General features: G+C 46.8%; 1 protein-coding gene across 1 annotated transcript; it reads left to right on the forward strand.

Moving 5' to 3' along the window:
• Positions 1–760: 760 nt before the first annotated feature.
• Positions 761–11,106, forward strand: LOC121271124 (urokinase plasminogen activator surface receptor-like). Its single transcript, XM_041176890.1, has 5 exons — positions 761–890; positions 4,275–4,397; positions 5,438–5,575; positions 6,826–6,969; positions 10,620–11,106. The coding sequence occupies exons 1-5, from the start codon at positions 842–844 to the stop codon at positions 10,877–10,879; spliced, it is 714 nt and encodes a 237-aa protein (XP_041032824.1). The 5' UTR covers positions 761–841; the 3' UTR covers positions 10,880–11,106.
• The last annotated feature ends 7,348 nt before the right edge of the window (positions 11,107–18,454 follow it).

Below are 18,454 nucleotides of genomic sequence, written 5' to 3' on the forward strand. Positions count from 1 at the left end.
GCCTCAAACTTAGTTGAGGAGCTCAGATTAGGAAAGAAATCTGACTGCAGCAGCGTTATGCTGCCCATAACTTTCACTCAGAGTGGGACTGTGGATTTAGCGATAAACTAGGAGCGTCTTTGTGTTGTGGTCTCATACCCAGTAGGAACTGCAGAAAGGCTATCCCAGCCTCCTGCCTTTAAATAGAGAGAGAGAGAGGGAGAGATGGAGACTGAGAGAAAGAGAGAGAGAGAGAAAATGAAAGAACAAGAGAGGGAGAGATACTCATGTCAGACACTGGGGTTAAAGTGACTGAATGACTTCTCCTTACAGGACCCAATCCCCAGTCAAATAAACCACTATGTCCAACAGCTGGGCTCTTCCTTGGTCAGAGGTGTCAAACCTGGCCATGAAGTGCTCACTGTAGGACATTTCCCTGAGCAGATTAATGTTACTACTGCTACCCAGTAACCAAAGAAGGAGCTTACCTGGCTTTCTGAAAAAATTGATAGAAATTACACATGGATAAAGAGTTGATCAGAGCAATGGTAATGCAGGAAATGAAAAGAATCAAATTACACACTCTTTGAACACTGGCATCCCCACTGCAGCCATTCCTTCCAAATTCAATCAGCAGCCGCCTTGGGGCGGGGAATTTACAAAGGACCTTGTCCAAGATTTCACCTCTATAGGTGGCGCCTCATTAACCAAAGGGCGGGGCTATCCATAGATTCTGGCTCATATTCCACCAGCTTTTTTTCCATCTTCTTTGCAATGTCACCAAGCCTATAAATGTAAAGACAACCCTTCATATTTAGCAGATAAACCAGGTCTTGAGGTCCAGAGGGAGATCAAGGAGAAAATGAAGAGGTTACTTGGAGCAGTGCTTTTCGCAGCCTTGGTCACAGAAGGTAAGGTTATTATTCAGTCACTGGGTATTCCCAATCGCTACACAGCCTCTCATTTTATACTTTTCACCAAGAAATAGGGATTATTCAGATAACAGACATATTGAAAGAGGAATGTTCCTGGCTTCCAGTTAACTGTTGTGCTTGAGCCAAACAAAGTGCACGAAGGTGGTATTTGGGTTGTAATTTGTCAAATATTACAGTACCTCCATGTTGCGGCAAGGATATGGTCCCCCTGTGTATTTATTACAGATTGATATCCCCATTGGGGAATGAGTGTTGGTGTGTTTATTACAGAGTGATATCCCCATTGGGGAATGAGTGTTGGTGTGTTTTATTACAGACTGATATCCCCATTGGAGAGTGAGTGTTGGTGTGTTTTATTACAGAGTGATATCCTCACTGGGGAGTGAATGTTGGTGTGTTTATTACAGAGTGATATCCCCATTGGGGAGTGAATGTTGGTGTGTTTTTTTACAGAGTGATATCCCCATTGGGGAGTGAGTGTTGGTGTGTTTATTATACAGTGATATCCCCATTGGGGAGTGAGTGTTGGTGTGTTTATTACAGAGTGATATCCACATTGGGGAGCGAGTGTTGGTGTGTTTTATTACAGAGTGATATCCCCATTGGGGAGTGAGTGTTGGTGTGTTTATTATAGAGTGATATCCCCATTGGGGAATGAGTGTTGGTGTGTTTTATTACAGACTGATATCCACATTGGGGAGCGAGTGTTGGTGTGTTTATTATAGAGTGATATCCCCATTGGGGAATGAGCGTTGGTGTGTTTTATTACAGACTGATATCCTCACTGGGGAGTGAGTGTTGGTGTGTTTATTACAGAGTGATATCCACATTGGGGAGCGAGTGTTGGTGTGTTTTATTACAGACTGATATCCTCACTGGGGAGTGAGTGTTGGTGTGTTTTATTACAGAGTGATATCCCCATTGGGGAGTGAGTGTTGGTGTGTTTATTACAGAGTGATATCCACATTGGGGAGCGAGTGTTGGTGTGTTTTATTACAGAGTGATATCCCCATTGGGGAATGAGTGTTGGTGTGTTTTATTACAGACTGATATCCTCACTGGGGAGTGAGTGTTGGTGTGTTTATTACAGAGTGATATCCTCACTGGGGAGTGAGTGTTGGTGTGTTTTATTACAGAGTGATATCCTCACTGGGGAGTGAGAGTTGGTGGGTTTTATTACAGAGTGATATCCCATGTTCCTGTGCTTCGTCGAGAGATGACATCTCCTTGCAAGCCAATGTTCCTGACTTTCGCATCATGCTCCTGCTGCAGTGACAATTGTCTATTTTGTGTTGAATCAGTGTTCCAACCTCGAGGGAGAAATTCAGGGCTGCTTAACCAGGCCCTCAGAACACTGGGCAATGATTTTGGCATGTGCGCTTGAAGTGGGTTGAAGCAGAATAGTTGTAGTCAGCATGTCTCTGAAAGGGACACACAATTTGTCAGAACTATCGAACATTCTTTCATTCTCAGTGGAGGTGTATGTGCACCTGAGCTTGTGAACATGCCAGTGTGTGCATGCAGGTATGTGGATGGATGTTTGTACATGCCAGTGCGTACATGTGTTCAAGGGATAGTGAGTGGATGGGGAATGTTTGTGTTTTTAAAAACATGTGTTTAAGTATTATTGTCGCACGTGTGTGTTGATATGTTTTAATGTATAAATCTGGGTGAGCACGTAATACTTTCACATTGCATTCACAATGACTTTCAAGGCTCCAGTGGAGGTGGGGCACTTCCTTTGGTATGGCCACACCCCATTGGGTTAGGATTGTCTGATGTTGCCGTGCTTGCACCAACCCTGCTGCTGAAGTGTGTGTTCATAGGTGTAGAACAAGGTTTTCATCGAGCCAGGGATCCCATCTGCTGACTGCCAGGAGTTAAAGCTGGGAGGGTACCATGGAGAAAGCCTTTGCTTTAGTGTTGATTTCTTCAGCTTCATTTAGACTTTGGTATGAATGGGATAATAGGCGCTGGTTTTGATCTCACTGTCCAGTCCTTGTCCATCAGGCTCAAAGGGCCAAATGGCCCACTTCTGTTCCTCTAATTTCATGCTTTGAGGGAGCTGGGAAAGTGGTGGTGTAGTCACTGGCCTAGTAATCCAGAGACCCAGGGCAATGCTCTGTGAACCCAGGTTCAAATCCCATCATGGCAGATGGGTGGAATTTGAATTCAAGAACAACCTGGAATTAAAAGTCTAAAGGTGACCATGAAACTATCATAAATTGTCATAAAAACCCATCTGGTTTACTAATGCCCTTTAGGGAAGGAAATCTGACATCCTTACCTGGTCTGGCCTACATGTGACTCCAGACCCACAGCAATGTGGTTGACTCTTAAGTGCCCTCTGAAATGGCTGATCAAACCCCTCAGCTGTATCAAACCACTAAACATAAGTAATTGGAGTGATCAGGAGCTGAAACTCTGGCCAAACATAAGAAATAAGGTTTGACCAAACAGTCCCAATAGCCTACTCCACCACTCAATAAGACCATGGCTAATCTTCTACTCCAACTCCAATTTCCCACCTTGTACCTCTATTCCCTTAGTGCCCAAAAATCTCTCATAGGAATCACAGGAGTAGGCCATTCAGCCCCTCAAGCCTGCTCCGCCATTCAACTAGATCATGTGATCTTTGACCCCCCAACACCATTTTCCTGCACTATTCCCATATCATTTGATGTCTTTAATATCTAGAAATCTATTGATCTCTGGATTGGAATTGCTATTTTGAAGGTGTTCAAGTATTTGTCTACAGTTATCCCACAACATAATTCCAATGACTGGGTAATTTATCTGTTAAAGTTTAATTTTGCTGCACTAAAAGGCATCATTATCATCAATTAATTGCCTGTCTTGTCTGGATGAGTGCTGCTTCAACAACACTCAAGAAGCTCAACATTTCCAGGACAAAGCAGCCCGCTTGATTAGCACCCAATCCACCAACTTCAACATGCACTCCCTCCACCAGTTGCAGCAGTGTGTGCCATTGACCTGATGCACTGCAGCAACTCACCAAGGCTCCTTCGACAGCACATTCCAAACCCATGACCACTATCACCCAGAAGGACAAGGGCAGCAGGCACATGGGGATACCATCGCCTGGGAGTTCCCCTCCAAGCCACCCACCATCCTGACTAGGAAATATATCTCCATTCCTTCACTGTCGCTGGGTCAAATCCTGGAACTCCTTCTCTAACAGCACTGTGGGCATGCACAGTGAGCAGCAGTTCAAGAAGGTGCCCCACCATCATCTTCTCAAGGGCAATTAGGGATGGGCAATAAAAATGCTGGCCTTGCCAGTAATGTCCACATCCCAAAAGTGAGTATAAATAAACTCTTTCTCTTTTGTCCCTACAGGTTGCTCACTGATTTGTCACAGATGTAATAGTCTTACTGGCAGCTGTGCATTAAACACCACAACTGAGTGTAACAGAACGATCCATTCAACATGCAGATCGATCAGTGTTGGTCTAGGCTTAAGTAAGTGCTGTGCAATCTTTGGCATTTTACTTTCACTATGAGACTTCAACAATAGCAACTTGCTTTAATGTAGTTAAACATTCCAAAGTGCTTCACAGGAGAGTAACCAAATAAAAATCTGATAATGAGTCACAGAGTGAGATGTCGGACATGCAAACAAAACTCAGTCAAAGAGATAGGTTTTAAGGTGTGTCTTACAGGCGGGGAGAGACAGAGAAAGTTGGGGTGGGGGGGAGGTTGGTTTGGGGTTTTGGGGGTGGGGGCGGTGGTTGTTGGTACTAAGAGGTCTAGGGAGATAATTCCAAACCTTAGGGGCCAAGCAGCTAAAGGCATGGAATGATGGAGTGATGGAAATCAGGGAATGCTTAAGAGGGATGAATTGCAGGAGAGCAGAGATGTTGGAGGGTTGTAGAGATTGGAGGAGGTTAGAGAGATAGGGAAGGTTGTAGGGGCTGGAGGAGGTTGCAGAGATAGGGAGGGTTGTAGGGGCTGGCGGAGGTTGCAGAGATAGGGTGGGTTGTAGAGGCAGGAGGAGGTGACAGAGATAGGGTGGGTTGTAGAGGCTGGAAGAGGTTACAGATATAGGGAGGGTTGTAGGGGCTGGAGAAGTTTACAGAGGTAGGGAAGGGTGTAAAGGCTGGAGGAGATTACAGAGACAGATCAAAGTATTTTCAAAATGGTGAAAAGCTCAGAATTATAGAGGAACAGAGTTTTAGAGTCCTTATTCATGATCATTAAAGCTAGCAGAGTGGTAGAAAAAGAATGCCAAAGGCCAATGGAGCGTTGGCCTCTATCTCAAGAAGGCTGGAATGCAAAGGGGTTGACGCTGTGTTCCAGCTGGATAGAGCTTGGGATAGACCCCCAGCTGGAGTAAAGTGTGTTCAGTTCTGGACAGTGTACCACAGGAAGGATTGAAGTGGGTGGACTGTAAATTCACGAGAATGATACCTGGGCCAGTGGGGCTCATTGATGTGCACAGGTTGTGCAGAGCAGCTCTCAGAGGCAGTGGTGATGTAATGTGATGTGATTTCTTCTGTTAGGTGGAATTCGCAGCAATTTCCTTGTGAGTGGCTGTGGAGACTGTTTTGGCCTCATCTCCTTCAATACTGGGAGTCTCTCCAGATATGTACACACCACCTGTTGCAGCTCCAACCTGTGCAATGATGATGTTGTTCCAGGTAAGACACTGATGAGCACCAATGCTGGGAACAGGGGTATGATCAGGTGCCCTGCTCACTATGCTACATCACACCTTCAGCAATAGGGCCAATTGTAGCAGTCAGAATCAGAATGGGATTTGAATCCAAAGCCTTCTGATTCCGAGGCAGGATTGTTACCCACTGAGCCACAGGTGACTCTGGCTATTTAGGCTGGCTATTTCTTTTATCTCTGAGCCATTTCATTCCCTCACAAAAATATTCACCGTGCTCTGATCTGCTGTCTTTACCCCTGATTGTCCATTTGGCTCATTTCCCCCCCTTTCCCTTCTCTCTTTTGTTTTGCATCTGAGGAGGTCCATTTATTCCCTACGCACCCAGGTCAATATATTAATCTTTGTCTTTTATCTTTGTAGACGTGGCACATTTCCAGCAAATGCTTTGTCCTATCTTAGAAAAGTTACAACACAGGAAAAGGCCATTCGGCCCATTGTACCTGCGTGGGTTCTCTGTGAGAGCAATTTACTTAGTCCCACTCCCCCAACCTTTTCCCTGTTTTTTTCTCTCTCTTCAGATAATGATCCAATTCTCTTTCGAAAGCCACAGATGAGCCTACCTCCACTGTACCCTCAGGCAGTGCATTCCGTGTCCCACCCATTTGCTGCGTAAAAAAGTTTTGCCTCACGTCTCCGTTGCTACTTTAGCCAATCCCCTTAAACCTGTATCACTCTGGTTCTCGATCCTTCCGCCAATGGGAACAGTTTCTCCCTATCCACTGTGTCCAGACCCTTCATGATTTTGAACACCTCTATCCCACCTCCTCTCAACCTTCTCCATGTAATTGAAGCCCTGTGTCTATTAATAAGGACAGTCCTGCGATTTTTGCGGTGGTGTTTAATGCTTCGGAAAATTCTGAAGAGCAGAACAAGACCAGTGTAGAAATTATGGTTTTGTTTAGTGTCTAATGTACCTTTAAGAAAGATCACATGATCTGTAGTAACCAATAGGAGAGTTGCACAGGCTACCTCAGCAGTCAGTGCAGAGATAGAGTTGGAGTTGGAAGCACGTGTGTAGTTGCTGCTGAGTATATTGTAAATAAACTTAATGTTTCCACCTCCGAGGTGTCTGCAGATCAACTTTATCATTAATAGCACAACTCGCCCAACCCTACAACAACCGGTTAATATTTCTGTTTTTATTTCAGATTTCCAGCATCCGCAGTAGTTTACGTTTATTACATTGGTTAATGTTACTGTCTGTTTGCTTTCCAGACGAAGAGAACAGCACTCTGAATGGCCTGGAATGTCATGGATGTTTCACTGTTAGTGAGGCCGGGTGTACAAATTTGCTGGCTAAAGTGAAATGTCGAGGACAACAAGATCGCTGTGTCCACACTTCAGGAGTTCTGACAGGGCGTAGGTCCAAGTCTTTACTCGGCATTTTACCGAGCGATAAAAATACTTTGGCAGAAACTACACAATATGTTGAATTTTACAGCACTGATAGGGGCCATTCGGCCCATCTGCTCCATGCCGGCGTTTATGCTCCACACAAACCTCTTCCCAGCCCCTCCTCATCTCACCCCATCACCATATCCTTGCGCTTCTCTCTCCCTCGTGTGTCTATCCAGCTTCCGCTTAGGTACATCCATGCTATTCACATCAACCACTCCCTGTGGTAGTGAGTTCCACATCCTCACCACTCTCTGGGTAAAGATGTTTTACACAAAAACAGATTAGCAAGGAAGATGCCATAACTGAACGAAGGTACTGCTCTCAGCAATGATTGAAGAGGCCGGGGCTCTTTCCTTTAGAAAGGAAAAGGCTGAGGGGGTGACCTGATAGAAGTCTTTATGAAGGTGCTTCGATCAGGTAGGCATAAAGGAGCTGTTTCCATTTGCAAGAAAGACCAGAACTAGGGGCCACCGATATAAGATCATCACTAATAAACCCAATGAGGAATTCAGGAGAAACTTCTTTGCCCAGAGAGTTTGGGAGAATGTGGAACTCGCTCCAACAGGGAGTGGGTGAGGTGAATATTATTGATGTATTTAAGGGGGAAGCTGGATAAGCACATGAGGGAGAAAGGATTAGAAGGATGGTGATGGAGTGAGATGAAAAGCGGGGTGGAGGAGGTTCGTGTGGGGGATAAAGACCAGCACGGAGCAGATGGGCTGAATGGCACATACTGTGGATGGTATGTAATTCTATGACTGATAGACTGAATAATTATATATATATTTTTTAAATCATTCACAGGTTGTGGGCTTCACTGGCTGAGCCAGCATTTATTGCCCATCCCCACACGCCAGACAGTCTAACCTCAGTAGTGGGCAATTTATTGGAATCAATTCTGAGAGACAGGTTAAACTGTCACTTAGAAAGGCAAAGATTGATCAGAGATAGTCAGCATGGATTTGTTAAGGGAAGGTTGTGTCTGCCTAACTTGTTTGGACTTTTTTCAGGAAGTAACAAGGAGGACTGATGAGGGTGGTGCAATTGATGTGGTATATATGGGTTTTATCAAGGCTTTTGACAAGGTCTCACATGGCAAACTGGTTTAAAAAATAAAAGCTCAGGGATCCAAGGGAATGTAGAAAGCTGGATACAGGGAGTGTGGCACTGTCAGAGGGTCAGTGCTGAGGGGGTGCTGCAGTGTCAGAGGCTCTGTGCTGAAGGAGTGCTGCAGTGTCGGAGGGTCAGTGCTGAGGGAGTACTGCAGTGTCAGAGGGTCAGTGCTGAGGGAGTGCTGTAGTGTCGGAAGGTCAGTGCTGAGGGAGTGCTGTAGTGTCAGAGGGTCAGTGCTGGGGGAGTGCTGCAGTGTCAGAGGGTCAGTGCTGAGGGAGTGCTGTAGTGTCAGAGGGTCAGTGCTGAGGGAGTGCTGCAGTGTCAGAGGGTCAGTGCTGAGGGAGTGCTGTAGTGTCGGAAGGTCAGTGCTGAGGGAGTGCTGTAGTGTCAGAGGGTCAGTGCTGGGGGAGTGCTGCAGTGTCAGAGGGTCAGTGCTGAGGGAGTGCTGCAGTGTCAGAGGGTCTGTGCTGAAGGAGTGCTGCAGTGTCAGAGGGTCAGTGCTGAGGGAGTGCTGCAGTGTCAGAGGGTCAGTGGTGAGGGAGTGCTGTAGTGTCAGAGGGTCTGTACTGAAGGAGTGCTGCAGTGTCAGAGGGTCAGTGCTGAGGGAGTGCTGCATTGTCAGAGGGTCTGTGCTGAAGGAGTGCTGCAGTGTCAGAGGGTCAGTGCTGAGGGAGTGCTGCAGTGTCAGAGGGTCAGTGCTGGGGGAGTGCTGCAGTGTCACAGGGTCAGTGCTGAGGGAGTGCTGTAGTGTCAGAGGGTCAGTGCTGAGGGAGTGCTGCAGTGTCAGAGGGTCAGTGCTGAGGGAGTGCTGTAGTGTCGGAAGGTCAGTGCTGAGGGAGTGCTGTAGTGTTCAGAGGGTCAGTGCTGGGGGAGTGCTGCAGTGTCAGAGGGTCAGTGCTGAGGGAGTGCTGCAGTGTCAGAGGGTCTGTGCTGAAGGAGTGCTGCAGTGTCAGAGGGTCAGTGCTGAGGGAGTGCTGCAGTGTCAGAGGGTCAGTGCTGAGGGAGTGCTGTAGTGTCAGAGGGTCTGTACTGAAGGAGTGCTGTAGTGTCAGAGGGTCAGTGCTGAGGGAGTGCTGCAGTGTCAAAGGGTCAGTGCTGAGGGAGTGCTGTAGTGTCAGAGGGTCAGTGCTGAGGGAGTGCTGCAGTGTCAGAGGGTCAGTGGTGAGGGAGTGCTGTAGTGTCAGAGGGTCTGTACTGAAGGAGTGCTGCAGTGTCAGAGGGTCAGTGCTGAGGGAGTGCTGCAGTGTCAGAGGGTCTGTGCTGAAGGAGTGCTGCAGTGTCAGAGGGTCAGTGCTGAGGGAGTGCTGCAGTGTCAGAGGGTCAGTGCTGAGGGAGTGCTGTAGTGTCAGAGGGTCAGTGCTGAGGGAGTGCTGTAGTGTCAGAGGGTCAGTGCTGAGGGAGTGCTGTAGTGTCAGAGGGTCAGTGCTGAGGGAGTGCTGCAGTGTCAGAGGGTCAGTGCTGAGGGAGTGCTGTAGTGTCGGAAGGTCAGTGCTGAGGGAGTGCTGTAGTTTCAGAGGGTCAGTGCTGGGGGAGTGCTGCAGTGTCAGAGGGTCAGTGCTGAGGGAGTGCTGCAGTGTCAGAGGATCTGTGCTGAAGGAGTGCTGCAGTGTCAGAGGGTCAGTGCTGAGGGAGTGCTGCAGTGTCAGAGGGTCAGTGCTGAGGGAGTGCTGTAGTGTCAGCGGGTCTGTACTGAAGGAGTGCTGCAGTGTCGGAGGGTCAGTGCTGAGGGAGTGCTGCAGTGTCGGAGTGTCAGTGCTGAGGGATTGCTGCAGTGTCGGAGGGTCAGTGCTGTAGTGTCAGAGGGTCAGTGCTGAGGGAGTGCTGTAGTGTCGGAAGGTCAGTGCTGAGGGAGTGCTGTAGTGCCAGAGGGTCTGTGCTGAAGGAGTGCTGCAGTGTCGGAGGGTCAGTGCTGAGGGAGTGCTGCAGTGTCGGAGGGTCAGTGCTGAGGGAGTGCTGTAGTGTCGGAGGGTCAGTGCTGAGGGAGTGCTGTAGTGCCAGAGGGTCTGTGCTGAGGGAGTGCTGCAGTGTTGGAGGGTCAGTGCTGAGGGAGTGCTGTAGTGCCAGAGGGTCTGTGCTGAAGGTTTGCAGCAGTATCGGGCAGAACCTTAAACTTAGAGCCGGTCAGACCCAATCAGGAAACACTTCTTCAAACAAAAATGAGTAGGATTCTTGAATGCCCTCCCCCAGCAAAGGCGGCCAGTGTTGGGAGGTCAATTGAAAAATGCCAAAACTGAGTTTGATAGAATTTTTTTGGGTAGGGGGTTTAAGGGTTACAGACCCAAGGTGGGTGGATGGAGTTATGGGTCAGAATGGACATAACCTAATTGAATTGTGGAACTCCTGTTATTCCTGTGCAGTCGGCCATGTCATTCTGATGATGCGAATGCTTGAACTGCACAGGTAGGAAATTAGATCTGGTGGTAGATGTTGTGGACCTGGATGAAATGCAATTGAATTTTAAGGTATCAAACTGATGGTTCTCCCTTTGCTACAAACAGTGGACCCATCAAACTATGTGCTCAAAGGCTGTGCTTCCGATTTCCTTTGTCGAAATCCCAACGACGGTCTTGGACTTTTCGCTGTCGACCCGACCAACGCTTTCTACTGCTGCAAGGGCAACATGTGCAACCTGGAGTCACGGAACTTCACCCGATCCACCACACCTGCCCCTACAACCACTTCCAGCACTGGTCCAACCCAACTCAATGCCTCCACTGTTACCGCCCTGCTCCTGGTCTTCCTCAAACTTGTGCTCTGAACACAATGCTTCACTCTTCAACTCGCTTTGACTGGTTGCAGCATCTTGTGGATGGAGTGAGGGCTCTTGAGAGAGAGGGAGAGTCCCAGCATGCTCAGGGTGGTCAAACCCCTCTTGTCCAGCGGCTTTACAAACTCCCTCAATCTCCTGCAGTGTAAAATCCTTCAGCCCATCCTCTCTCAAAGTTGGCTGTATCATGGCTATGGTATTAAAAGATCTTTGTTCAACAGTGGCTATACTTGTGTAATGTTTGATTGCAGGTCTAGTAGGAGGCATTTCGGCCCACTGTGTCTGTGCTAGCTCTTTCTTATATCAATCCCAAACTAATCCCACTCCCCCGCTCTCTTCCCCTAGCTCTGTATCAATCCCAAACTAATCCCATTGCCTCACTCTCTTCTCATGTCCCTGTATCAATCCCAAAACAAATCCCATTGCCCCACACTCTCCCCATATCCCTGTATCAATCCCAAACTAATCCCACTGCCCCACTCTCTCCCCATAGCCCTTTTTCAAACCCAAACTAATCCCACTACCCCACTTTCTCCCCATAGCCCTGTAACAATCCCAAACTAATGCCATATTAATGTCCTTCTCTTTCTTCATAAGGGGGAAGTTTCTTAAATGCAGGAAACCACTGTTCAATAATTCATTTCTCAGATATATCGTGACTATAAACACTTGCTGCTGCTGGTCACTGAACATTGTCTTAACTTTTTAATTAAACCAACATTTACACCGATTCCCTCAGCAAACGATGTGGAATTTAATATGGAGTTACATTTCCCTCTATCTCCCCCTGTGTCACCTCCCTCTATCTCTATCCTCAGTCACATCTCCCTCTGTCTCCTTCTGTCAGTATCTCCCTGTATTACTGCACATGTACACAGTGTTTAAGCTTTTCCAGCACTTCCGCACAAGTGATAATAAGGAGTTAAATTTCCAGGAGTAATTCTGTTGGAAGTGGTTCCTTCACCTGGGGGGGGGGCTTCAATGGGATCGATTTCAAGGCTAAAGGGGCAGATGTTGGACTCGGTGGGGGTTACACTATCCCTCAAATATGGCCGGAGGCGCCTCACAGTTTGGGGGTGTAACAGGCGGGTATTATAATGGGTAGAGATGGGGTAATTCCCGGTTTCACGATGCCTCCCCGGAGCCCAATATTTCCACTTCTCGGAGTGTTTAATAATGTTCCTGAACACTCCAACTGACGGTTCTGACCCCGGAGAGAATGGGGAAAGCGGCGATGACATAAAGCGGGTTTAATCTAAACACTGACGTCCGATGCTGTTTGAAGGTGGCTGGGCCGCTCCTTTGAAACAAATGGGAGCAACTTGTCTCTGAACAGAGGGGGCCAAGGAGTAAAGTGAGGACAGCTGAGCTCGGGGAATATTTTTGATGTTACAGTCTGTCCTCAGTACTTGTGACCGATACAGACAGCAGTCTGATAGTCACTGGGAGAGTTACCACCCATTGCTCTATAAATATTTACACTGAGATAGAAGGAGCGTGGGCTTTGGTGACAGATATTCAAATGTTTTCATTTCTTAATTGCTGGGACTATATAATAAATTGAAAAATCTGAAAAACTCGAGTTGCTGCCCACCTTTTGTGTTAGAGTAACTGTTGTTAACTTGTTTAAAATTGACAAGTTAATGTACTCACTAAACCAGAACTAGGGGCCATCAATATAAGATAATCACTGATAAATCCATTGGGGGAATTCAGGAGAAATTTCTTTACCCAGAGAGCGGAGAGGATGTGGAACTCACTCCCACAGGGAGAGGTCGAGGTCAATGGTATAGATACAATGAATGGGTGAAGCTGGATAAACACACGAGGGAGAAAGGAATAGATGGCTATGGTGATGGGGTGAGATGAAGAGGGGATGGGAAGAGGCTTGCCTGGAGCACAAAACACCAGCACAGAACAGATGGGCCGAATGGTCTACTTCTGCGCTGTAAGTAATTCAATGTAGTGCCTAACCTCGGAGGACATAATTTAATGGAAGGCTCTAAGTGTTCAGATGACAAGTGGGATTGTTGGAGAGATTGAAGAGTTACATTGTCAGCAGTCACCCCATTCATGATCCAAATGGGCGATGAGGGTTTCAGGAATAAAAACAGAAAGTGCTGGAAACACTCAGCAGGCCTAGCAGCTTCTGTGGAGAGAGAAACAGAGTTAATGTTTCTGTCCGATGTGCCTCTTCCTCGGAACTGAAATGAATCTTTATTGTCACCAAGTGGTGAGTGTAGAGATAATAAAAGGCAGAAGACAGGACACGTGAACCTGGAAAGAATTAAGGATTAGACACCTCCGGATACTGAGTTGGAATCCACTGGGAAATGCAATAAAAACCCAGGGTCAATTGGAGAGGAAACCAAATCTGGAAATTATGTTTCTGACTCCTGGAGGCGATCGATGCTGACTGGGCTGACCATATCCTTTGTGCGTTAACCAGCGATCCTCATATCTTCAGATGCAGCCACTGCCCCAGTACAGCTCCCTCTGCAAGGTAATTCAGAGCTAGTTCCCAGAAACACAAGGTGATTGGAAGAAAACTTGAATGGCTGCTTGGTGACACTTTTTGGACACTTCTGGTTCAAAGGTGAGCACCATTGATAGTGTAGCACTCCCTCAGTAACGACCCTTTAACAGCAAAGCAGCACATGGTGCTCACAATCCCCAGTTCAGTGAACACATGGTGCTCAGACCAAACCCTTGCTCTTCTCCTTACCAGGGTGCAAAAACCTCATGATTGGTGCTCAATCGCAAGCACTGAGGCTCCTCCCCTCCCACCTTCTCGATCACCTTGCCTTTGGGGGAGGCGTAGTATAAAGCTTTAACAGATGCGATATGCTGATGATAAGATGTACCATTGACACCGGGCAGTCATATGTTAGGCTCGCAGGAGAGCTATGTGTTAAGCAGATGCCAGAGTATGTCTGCACTCTGTCTAAGAACCAAGTCCCGCACGTCTAGAATCCAAGACAGAAGGACTCAATCTGAGGATATCCCCTAATCTTTACAGGTGTATATTGAATTGTCTCAATACACAAAGTGACCAGGATAATTATCTCTGTAACCTCCTCCAGCCCTACAACCCTTCAAAATCTCTGTGCTTTTCCAATTCTGACCTCTAGTGAAAGAAAGCTTTTTGCATGTTAACATCAGTAATTATGGCCCTAAACATTTGCTAATGGGCTATTGATGGGCTGTTAATCATTTCCAACTAATGCCTCTTGGGGTTTGGAGTTTGCTGATCTGCTGTGTGTCCACCTGTTCAACTCAAGATGTACATTGTTGCTTAATAAAAGAAATGCATGCATATGAACTCAGGATGTCTCAAAGTGCTTGACAGTCAATGAAGTACAGGTTTTGGTGTCCACGCCACTGTAATGTAGAGAAGGCGGCAGCCAATTTATGCACTGTAAGATCCCGCAACCTTGCCTCCTGGCAACTTGATGCAGTTTGTGCTGTGGGGAGGGCTCTATTCCTTTACTCTCTCTATCCCCTTCATAGATATCACCAAACCCAAAAGCTGATAATCTCCCTCTCTCTGAGGTTCAGACCAGAGTCTCCACACAATGGCAAATATTTTTTGGAATTATGAGTATTTGTATTAAATGAAAGGGGATACACATCACTTCTTGATAAATCAGTTTATTGTTCATTGTAATTGAGGTATGAATAATTTCCATATTTTGTAAAATGTGTGGACAACCCTTTACCCTGGTGACTCAGTGAATCACAGACCCTCTCCTGTTGCCTCTATATCACTTTCCCTCACTGTCTCTCCATCACACATACCCATACCCTCTCCATTTGTCTCTGTTGATCACTCAAATACACTCACACTCTCTCTACATGTGTCTCTCTTGTCGCTCTTTCTCAACACACATAGTCTCAGGCCCTCTTTCTCTCAGCCTTTCTCTCTCCCCCTTTTTTCCTCTGTCTCTCTCTCTCTATTTATCTCTGCCTCTCTAGCTCCCTGTCTCTGTCCCTCACTCTGAATATCTTGTTATCGCTCTGTCTGAATGTCTTACTCCCTCCCTATTTCTCTCTCCATCTGTATCTGTCCCTCCATGTATTTTGCTCACTCTCAGTCCTCTCTATGTTTCTCTCTCCCTCTCTCTCTCACTCACCCTGTCTGTCTCTCTTTCTATTGACTGTCTCTCTTTCTCATTGTTTATACCTGTCACTCTCTGTCTGCCTGTCTGTATTTCTCTCTCTGTCCGATAATGATGGGGTCGAGCTTGACTGTCATTGTCCCAGAGTCAAAGGTCACAAAGTCTTTGGAGAGCGGACAAAAGAGATTTACCAGGATGGTTCCAGGGACAAGGGAGAGACGGGAGAAGTTGGTGCTGTTTTCCTCAGAGCAGAGAAGTCTATGAGGGCATTTGTTGGTGGTATTTAAAATCAGGAAGGGGTTAGGTGGAGTAAAGTTAGAGAAAGTTTACAATGGTTGAAGTGTCGGTAACCAGAGGGCACAGGTTTAATCTGACTGGAAAAAGACCCAGAGGTGACACAAGGAAAAATGTTTTTAATCAACGAGTGGTTCAGATTTGGAAAGGAAACCAAATTCTATAGCAGCATTCAAGAGGGAATTGCATAAAGCCTTGAAGGGAAATACATGCATAGGGCTGTGCGGAAAGAGCAGCAAAGTGGGAATAATCGGATAGCTCTGTCAAAGAGCCAGCACAGGCCCGATAGGCTGAATGGCCTCCTTCTGTGTGGCATCATTGTATGATTCTATGAAACTTGTGCTGAAATATCCTCATTCCCGCAACGAGTTGGATCTCACGGCATTGCTTTAGCTCTTGAATCAACTTCGCAAACCGAGTGTTAAAAAAATAAACTGCTAAGGTGCGGGGCAAGTTTTTTACACGGAGGGTAGTGAGTGTCTGGAACTCACTGCCAGAGGAGGTGGTGGAAACAGGTACGATAGTGGTGTTTAAGAGGCAGCTTGACAAATACATGAATTGGATGGGAATAGAGGGATACGGACCCCAGAAGTGCAAGATAATATAGTTTGACAGGCAATATGATCAGCGCAGGCTTGGAGGGCCGAAGGGCCTGTTCCTGTGCTGTACTTTTCTTTGTTCTTTGTTCTTTGTTTAAAGTCAGTAACTAGAAGGCAAAATAGCTGGAAATAAGCTAGAAGCAGAGTCATTCTTCTCCAATCAGGAAAGATTTAAACACGCAAAGAGGACGTGTTTTTTTTTTTAAGTGCTTCTCCTTGTCTGAAAACTGGTTGGACCGCAAACATTGAACGAAATAAGGTTGCTCCTGCCCATGGGGGGTTTCTCTCTTGACTGTCAATGCCAGTGATGTTTTGTGACCAAAGGTCTGTCTGGGCTTAATTCAATCCAACTGTTCTCCTTCACACCCGCCTCACGTCAGGAGCAGCAAGAGCGATGATTGCCCTTGTGGAATGCCTCGGAATGTTGGTGCGATGTTAAAGGCGCTACATAAGTGCAAATCAATATTGTTGCCGTTGGTGCTTTGTGTGCCATCCTTGTTCGATGAATAGCCTAGAACCTGTGATGGAGGAATAAAGGGCACAGCTACTTCCTGGAACACCTCTACCATTCCTGTGGTAACAAAAAAATTGCTTCATATTCAGGCATGCAAAGCCTGCGAGATGGGTTTTTTAAATTAAATGTGGAGTGGGATAAGCATCAACTAAGGTGCGATTAAATATTTTAGTTTCCTTATTCTCTCGAGGGAAGTTTTTTTACTACTGAAAGTGCGACAGACTCAAGGGGTGTTTAGGGATTCGAGCATTGGCGATCAAAACTAGCTGACTACTCAGCAATAATAAAAAAATTATCCAATATATGCATAACTTGAGTTATTAGTGACTAAGCCAAATCTACACAAGAAAAGAAAACCTCTTCTGTTTAGTTGCTTTGCATTTCCCTGTTAGAGTCTTGAATATTTCTTGCTGACAACCTCCCAGGGTCCTTCACAGCCAATGAAGTGCTTTTCCAAAGTGTTGTCACTGCTGTCATGCTGGAAGCGCAGCTGCCAGTTTGGGCACAGCAAGAGCCCGCGAACAGGAAAAATTGGAATGATGCAAGATCGGCCATCTTCGTGGTGTGGGTTCAGGGATAAGTATCCGCCAGAGCCTCTGGGGAGAATGTTCCCTGCTCTCATTTAAAACAACACCCATGGGATTTTCGCGCTCGGCTTGGTTTCATGGCTCATTTGAATCCTTTTGCCATCCATATGTGGTATGTCCTCTGCACCAGTCATAAACCAGTCCCATTCTCCCGTTAGAAGGCAATGAGGAGAGTTAGCATCTAATGACACCAGGTCATAGTAAAGAGGGAGAACAGTTCCGTCAGCTCAATTTGGATATTTCCCATTTGAAAAACCACACCTCAGACTGTGTGGCACCACCTCAGCACGTCCTTCGGACACTGCAGTGCTGCCCCAGCACTGACCCTCAGACAGTGTAATGCTCCATCTGTACTGTTCCTCCAAGAGTGCAGCACCCCATCAGCTCTGTCGTTCGCATAGTGCAGCAAAACCCCCAGCACTGACGCTCTGACAGTGCAATGCTCTCTCGGTAATGACCCCTTGACAGTGCAAAGTAGCCTTACTACAGACCCTCTGACAGTGCAGTGCTCCCTTTGTACTGTCCCTCCAACAGGGCAGCGCTCCCTTGTTATTGACCCACTGACAGGGCAGTGCACCCTCAGTATTGACCCTCTGACAGTGCAGCACTCCCTAGTGCTGACTCTGGCAGTGCACCATTCCCTTGGTACTGACCCTCTGACAGTGCAGCATTCCCTTACAACTGACCATCCGACAATGCAGCGCTCTCTCATTACTGACCCTCCAACAATGCAGTGCTCCCACAGTACTGACCCTCCAACAGTGCAGCACCCCCTCAGTACTGACCCTCCAACAGTGCAGCACTCCCTCAGTACTGACCCTCTGACAATGCAGCACTCCCTCAGTACTGACCCTCTGACAGTGCAGCGCTCCCTCAGTATTGACCCTCTGACAGTGCAGTGCTCCCTCAGTACTGACCATCTGACAGTGCAGCGCTCCCTCAGTACTGACTCTCGGACAGTGCAGCACTCCCTCAGTACTGACCCTCTGACAGTATAGCTATAGTTATGAGTTTCTGAACTGCTACCTGATGAAAGAGCAGGGAAGATACTCTATGGTGTGCTGGGTCAGTATTTATCCCTGAAACAGTATCAAAAAGCTCTGATTATCTGAGTGATTGTCACTTTGTTGTTTGTGGGGTCTTGCTGTGCTCACATGGGCTGCCATTTTCCCTACACTGCAGCAGTGACTGCACTTCAGAAATAATTCCTTAGCTGTGAAGTGTTTTGGAATATCCTGAGGTTGTGAAAGGTTCTATATAAATACAAGACTTTTCTATCATTCTGTGACAATTCTAAAGGTGAGGGAGGCCTAGAGAGCCACTCGTCATTCACTCTGGGGTGGGTCATCTCCATTGCCCACTCATGTTATTCAAGACCTTCATGCTAGAACTGTGTAAACCTTTCTAATCACTGGATACATACCAGCTTAAAGCACAGAAGGAGAAAAATTCTA

Source organism: Carcharodon carcharias, chromosome 29, assembly GCF_017639515.1.
Source record: "Carcharodon carcharias isolate sCarCar2 chromosome 29, sCarCar2.pri, whole genome shotgun sequence".
In the NCBI taxonomy this organism is placed as follows: Eukaryota; Metazoa; Chordata; class Chondrichthyes; order Lamniformes; family Lamnidae; genus Carcharodon; species Carcharodon carcharias.